Consider the following 6,973-nt stretch of genomic DNA (forward strand, 5'->3'; position numbering starts at 1 on the left):
TTATAAAAGAGTCGAGCGGAAATCTGGGCGATCCCCTTACACTGCACAACAGGTAGAAAGAACATAAGAACATGATGCAGCAGGTAGCATAATTTCTATGTAAACAAAGATGACTCATGGACACAAAGCAAAGAGAGTGGTTCTGTTCGCACTGCAGACCATATTTATGGGACAGCCACGATCCCAATGCCTGCCCCCACTCCGGTCCCTTGTTAGAGCAACAACGCCTGTACCCCCACCCCCCGTCTATGGCCCTAAAGAGGTACATACAACCATCTTGTTGGTTCAAAAAGAGCACCACAAACAACAGGTCCAGTAATTTGTTATGCCGCCTGCGTGCCTTTCAGGCATTTTCATTTGGTCCATTGCGCATGAGTCATTGGGTTAAGGTATTCGTAGACGGACAGGGTCCAGGGTCCAGGGTCCAGAGTTCCACGGTTCCCAGTTCCAGGTTCCAGGTTCCAGGTCCCATTCCCGTCAATCAGTGCCACAAAAGGGAAATGCGATAGGATTTCGTTGCCTTTATCGAGTGCTGTTTGGAGGGGGATCATTATTTAGGATGATATCTTTAAGCGATCGTTTTCAACTTAATTGTATAAGTTTGATACATACAAGGATATGATTTTGCCTTTGTTGTTATACCCGGTACTCGACGAGTTTGGGGATATATGCATGTATGTATTAGTTTTGTGTTGGCAGTGGATGTGTTGAAGACCCAGACACACATAGTATATACAAGTATTCTTGATCAGCATCAGCAGCGGCCATGTCTGTCTTCCGTCCATCCGTTCGTCCCGACAACCGCCTAGATCGCAGAGACTATAGCTAGAGTAACACAATTTTGTACCCAGACTCCTGTGATGTCACACTGTTACAAGTGTCCGTCCCCAAGTCCCCAAAACGCAGAAGGACTGCTGAATCTGGATCTGGATAATGATCCCATAATTTGTATAGCAAGAAGGAATAAATGAAATTGCAGTGGCTACGCTACCCTTTCCACGCGCTTACTCATTCTTTGTCCCTCCCTCACACACTCTTCCTCGTGCAGTGTGCGGAATGGAGCGAGATAAAACGGCTTGACATTCGAACATACATAACTAGCGGTCGTGGCTCCTCTCTGTCTCTTTATAAATATAAACTGCGAGCAAAATTGACCAACAAATCAGGTCGTCCCTTTTACGAAGACCGATACACAAAACAGACAGAGAAAGAGAGAGAGAGAGAGACACCACTCCTGGCGCATAAATCATAAACTCGGCTCATGTTGAAAGATGGACACAATAAACATCGTTCTATCGTATACTTACAGGTTTATATCTCCCGATTATAAAAAACAATGGGGATATGTTAGGTAAGTACACTTGATTGAATACTACATGTAGTTCCATCTTTCTTTTATTTGCTTCTCTACTTCCAAACATAAACCACATTCAAAATGCCTTAGGATTTAAACAATATCATCTTTTACATCTGCATTTGATGTAAACGTATCTGTTTCTGTTTGACAGGATTTAGCTTTCATTAAGCCATTTCTTTCTCTTCAACGTTCCTCGGTGTAGGGGGTCACAATCTTTTAAATACTGAATGCATTAGTTATACAATATTTAAATTCAAAATATTATGGAATAAATGCTACGTCGTGCTGTTAATAAACAGCGAGTGCTGCTGATGTTCAGAATGCGTCTGTCTGCCAGGCATTTCTGTGTGTTTTGTTGTTTCCTTTTGTTATACCATTTATTATTGTTGAAAAGCTAATTTAGTTTATTAAGTACGTATGGCTTCTCTTTTAGAGCTGCCAACAGTTGATAGGGAAATAATATCATTTAGACTAGATGGTAAAAGTGTCATGCAAATGATATGGTTTTAAGATCAGTTTGGTGGTGGCGAAAGCGTTATCCTTACAGCGAAGGAAGCTAAAGGAGATTTATTGGCAATGAATAGGCATTCGAAGCGATGGTGTTTGTGGTTCCCATTCCCTGGATGATCATTACAGATAATAATAATTGTTTTCTTGATATTACCGGGATTGGGGGGTGGTTCGAAGTCGGAATCGAGATACGATTTTCAGTAGAGCTTTAGGTATATCGTAGATATTAGGGAAGCAACGAATACACATTTCGCTGTTAGAAGTAATGGCGGGGTACAAATCGTAAACGAATCTATAAAATAGTAGTCACAAAATTGAGATTATTAATTAATACCGGGGGAATAATAATTGCCATTGAACTATATATATGTACAATATATATGTAGGTTCTCTGGCTTGTCAGATCTCGTTTCATGCTTTTAATGATAACTTAATGCATAATCATTATATTTAAGTCTCACAGAACTGTTTTTTGTTTAACGCACTTAAAGTCGACTTATTATAATTTGGGACACTCTTTCCAAGGATCCTCCAATCGAGTACGAGTATAACCCGATACTCTCACGTATATATTGTCGTTCTCACTACTACATAGCTTTCTTGGTGGTTACTACTTTCTTTCCGCTCGACAAAGGAGGAGTAATTATATTCAACTCTTTACGGGATAATATTTTATATTAATAACAACGGAATGGTATGGTTTTTTTATGCTTTTTTATGGGTAGTTGAGCGTTTTTTGGGAAGTACATATATATTGTGTGTCTGTTTATCTGTGTGTTTTGGCTTTGTATGTTTTTTAATGTTTTTGTGTGTAAATTAGTTTGGCTAGGCATTCGGATGCTCAGCTGTTTCCCAATAAACGCATCGAAACCCCCTTTTGAGATATACCCCAGATATACTATCTGATTGAAAGGAATATATGTTTTGTGTGATGTGTAGTTTACCCTGTTGACATATTCTGTTCTGTTCTGTTCTGCTCTCGATATATATATATGTTATATATCTGCTATATATATAGTCAGGTACGCGCTGCATTTCTCTAGTTAACATTCCTTTCACTGTTTAGTGGAAATCTACTACGAGGAACATTTCTTTTTGTTAAGTGTATGGGAGGAGTGGGGTGAGGGATATATTGTGTGTGTTTTTGGATTTATGTTTATAGTCCCTCGTGTTTGCCGTTTGGCTGCGACTCGCTCGCCTCCAAATCCCTCGATTCCCCCTCCACGGGAACAACATTCGGCCCTTCCGCATCCCCATTCTCGTCATCATCGTCATCACTGGAGTCCGCAAAGGTGTGCAAGGTAAGTCTGGCTTGGAAATCGTTCAAGGCCTGCTCGAAAAGATCGATGGTGTGCTGGTTGCTGGCTATCACCTGCTGGGTGTTCAACAGATCCTCGGTGGCGCTGAACAGGAGATCTTGAATAGAGCTGGAGTGTGAGGAGGCAAGCGAGCGCGATGTATGTGCAACTGCTCCTGGTGCTGCTGCTGTTTCAGAGTCCTGTAGATTGTTTGACATGATTTGCTCACCGCTGCTGCTGCTGGCATCCTCGCTGATGTTGCTGGCCGCCAGTCCCCGCGTCAGCTCATCCGCATGGGCCAGCGTGGAGCCAATGATGTCGCTGGCAATCCGGATGGCAGCGTCTGTGGCGGCAATTGTGGAAATGAAACTAGACGCAGCTGCTGCTGCTGTATTTGTCGTCGGTGGATTGGGTGCTGGTCGGCTGAACACAGTATCGCTGGTCACCTGGTTGCCCTCGATCCGGAGACCGGCCACTCCTTTCTTGGGTATGGTGGCCAAATCCCTTTTCACACGGCGGCAACGAGTGGGCTCGTTCTGACGCTGTTGCACTAGCTGCTCCAGATCGACCACGTAAACATAGCCGGCCACGAGTATGGAGCAGGATTTTTCGCCCTTCTTGAAGGCCTCCTCAATGTCCTGGCTGGTGCGGTAATCGTATTGCCACCAACCTGAAGATATATTTACGACAAGAATGTTTTTGGAGTTCGACCTCGTTTGGATCGTTAATCACAGTTTGTTTCGTGTTCTTTGGTTATTTTGGATGTGGGGATGGGCGGCGGTGGATGGGGGCTGAGGGATGGAATTTCGGATTGTGGTTAGTTGGAAGCGGGGTGCATGGGAATCCCGGCCACGCCTTGGTAGTTTGCAGGTGGTGGGTCCCCGAAACGGCGCCTCTGAATGACTCGAGTCTTGAATGGGTACGGATGAATCTGGCGCATTTTACAAAAGTCGATGCTACACACAAACCCACAAATCATTACCATTAAACGACTGGGGTGATGATTCTCTCTAGCGGCGCTGCTCTGCGGCTCACGGCCGCCACCGGATACGTACAGGTATTCGATTTCATCAGGATCATTCGAAATATTGACACGGCGCCAACCATTGCCATGCCGTTCTGGTTCTAGGGACTGCAACGGCGACGGCGGCGATGGTACCTCCTCCTGGGGATTATTCATCTTATAGGTCTCGTATTTCTCAAAGCCCTCTTCGATCTCTTCGTTAGTTCGCCTATCGTAGGCCCACCAGACCTCTAAATTGTGGTGAGTGGTGAGGGGTGAGTGCTTTTTGGTCTGGGCTGATGAGTTATCGTCTGGGAAATGCGGGGCGCCCGACACCAGAAATTATGCATGCTATACTTACCGTTGCGTCCCTCGTAGTACCATTGATAGCCATCCTCAGTGGCGCGGGTGGCCCAAATGTCCTCGATGCCATTCACTAGGGTTGGGTTATCCAGAAATTCGGTGGGGATCTCGCGTCGGCACATGGCACAACGACGATTCTTGTAAGCAACTCCCTGCAAAAAGAGACAAGGGATACATTTCGTTAGATAAATGCCGTCTCCCCCTCCACGCAAGCCACTGCCGTTGGATCCAGTTGCAAGCTCTCCCAGCAGCCAACTGGAAAATGCATTCAAGTGCTAATTGAAATACTTGTCCAAGGCCCAAACTGGTTGATCAAAATTTGAAATTGGACAAGTTTTCAGCCGGAAACCAATGGAAACATGTATCTGTGCTGTGGGCACGATTGTGCCACCTGGTAACAGGCGACTGGCAACTGGCAACTGGTGGCAATGCTAATCAATCGAGCTGCCAGCAGGCACCAAAGGGCTCAGAACAGCCTTGAACCTGCCTACGTGCTCCACAATACTCGCTCACCAACGGCGAATATTCAAAACTCGATTTGACGACGCGCTTCGCATAGGCAAGTGGCGGCGGAGAGGCTTCCGCATTTCGCGGGGCGGGTACTACGCACCTTTATGCAAAGGAAACAAAAAATGTGGCCGCAAGGGAGACGAGCTGGATGGATGCAAGTCTGGAGGCAGACGGCGCATTCCAATGGAGCGCTCTCTGTGCCCGATGCTCCATCAAATGCGGGAGGACCTACAAGAAGAAAAAAAAAAGGCATACAGCGGGTGCACACACGATTGACGGTTGCCTGGGTTGAAGGGGCTTACCCGTTTCCCCGTTGGTGGCGGTGGCCACAGGAGAGGGTCCTGTCTGGCGAGCAGCGCCAACAATGCCATTGGCGTCACGGGCGGCAGCAGCAGCCGAAGTGGACGGCATGTCGCGGGTGAGATCAATGGTCTCCAAGTACACCAATTCCTCTTCTTCGTCTGAGGAAATCACGATGACTTCGTTATTTATATCTTCGTTATAATTCGACATTTCGTTAACAACTAAAACTTATTTAACAATACAAAAAAACGAAGGGAACGTCTCGGACGTATGTCTTCGTTTTTTTTTTTTTTCTCAACAACAAAAAAGTGAAACAAAAAATGGTAGGCTACTAGGGATGTCCAATTGATATACTAATATATCGATATATTTGGTGTGGTTGTAATATATTTGAGTGATACTTTTTGAAGGGTTCGATACTTGTGTGCGATAAACGCAACTTAACGGCGCCTTATTTCAAAATCTTTGTTGGTACTTCCGTGCCCAGGAATGCCCGTGCCCAGAATATTGCTCGCTCCGCATACATTTTGCTGACCCATACCACTAACCACACAGTGAATATGTATGTGTCAGTTTATACAAAGAAATACAGATTTTGCTGCGTACGCTCCCAGGTCTTCGGCGCTGGTAGGCTTTTATATACTATGTGGACTAATAGCCAGTATAAACTTGGTCTGCGGCAAGCGTCTTTGCGTCTAGCTGTATTTATTTTTACATCTTTTTTTTAGCATAGGGGCCTAGTGGTGGCAAAAAGTTGCGTCCATTTTGAACGCATGAGCGTCTGCACTTTTCCCTTAACTCAACATATTTCCACTTCTGTGCCACTAATAAAAACAAAAACTTGCTCAAAGAAAAATATCTACTTTAAACTAATTGTATCTTTAGATAAGACATTTTTGTAAGCCCGCGATTCCACAAGGACACTGCTGGAGATATGGGAGGAGAAAATCAATGGTTTTCATGGTGTGAGAAATAACTCCCACAAACTCTATAAAGGGAAATAAAAAATAAATACTTATGAGGGTTAAGTGTCTTCGTCCATTTTCGTATCGTTTTCCATAATTTTGTTTAGTTTAAAAGTCCGATATCGATAGGAAATCCGCGGCAGTGTAAAAATCGCACACGCAATTAAGGACTCTCATCACTGATGCATATTAACTAGTATTGGGTAAACATTGCTCTTTTGGTGAACATGTTCACTTGTTCTTTTTTAGTAAGTGAGTCAACTCACTCAGATTGCTCACTTACTCACTTAGATTGCTCAGTTGCTGACTTGCTCACTCAGCTGCTCACTTGCTCACTGTTCATGCACAAATCATGCACCACAGTTTTTAATACAAAAAAAAAAAACGTTACATTTCAAACATTATACTCTCAGTTCTTTCTTAAGAGACCCTTGACGATTGCTGCCACTGATTGCTATTTCAACTCAGTCTAAGGCATCCCCCCAAATCTAGTTCACTCTTTAGGTTTTTGGAAACAATGCCAAGAGCATTGACATGTTGTGACTACTTGGAGAAAATACAGCATTACTATAGAATTCATTGTCAGAAAAACATCTATCAGCAACAAAAAAAAAAAAAAAAAAATTCAAAACCAAAGCCGATCTAAACGTGTTAAAACCAAATC

At 44.0% G+C, this 6,973-nt stretch overlaps 1 protein-coding gene across 2 annotated transcripts; it reads right to left on the minus strand.

Annotated features, from left to right (window-relative positions):
- Positions 1–1,370: 1,370 nt before the first annotated feature.
- LOC6602392 (E3 ubiquitin-protein ligase rnf146) lies at positions 1,371–5,574 on the minus strand. 2 transcript variants are annotated; one of them, XM_026992661.1, is made up of 4 exons: positions 5,344–5,574; positions 5,142–5,269; positions 4,530–4,683; positions 1,371–3,835 (listed from the first exon to the last, which is right to left on the minus strand). In XM_026992661.1, the coding sequence occupies exons 1-4, from the start codon at positions 5,552–5,554 to the stop codon at positions 3,024–3,026; spliced, it is 1,305 nt and encodes a 434-aa protein (XP_026848462.1). In that variant the 5' UTR covers positions 5,555–5,574; the 3' UTR covers positions 1,371–3,023. The 2 variants fall into 2 exon arrangements, with proteins under 2 accessions (XP_026848462.1, XP_026848463.1); XM_026992662.1 differs by lacking the exon at positions 1,371–3,835 and adding an exon at positions 3,843–4,419.
- Between the last annotated feature and the right edge of the window lie 1,399 nt (positions 5,575–6,973).

Source organism: Drosophila persimilis, unplaced genomic scaffold (assembly GCF_003286085.1).
Source record: "Drosophila persimilis strain 14011-0111.01,24,50 unplaced genomic scaffold, DperRS2 tig00000780-arrow-arrow-pilon, whole genome shotgun sequence".
In the NCBI taxonomy this organism is placed as follows: domain Eukaryota; kingdom Metazoa; phylum Arthropoda; class Insecta; order Diptera; family Drosophilidae; genus Drosophila; species Drosophila persimilis.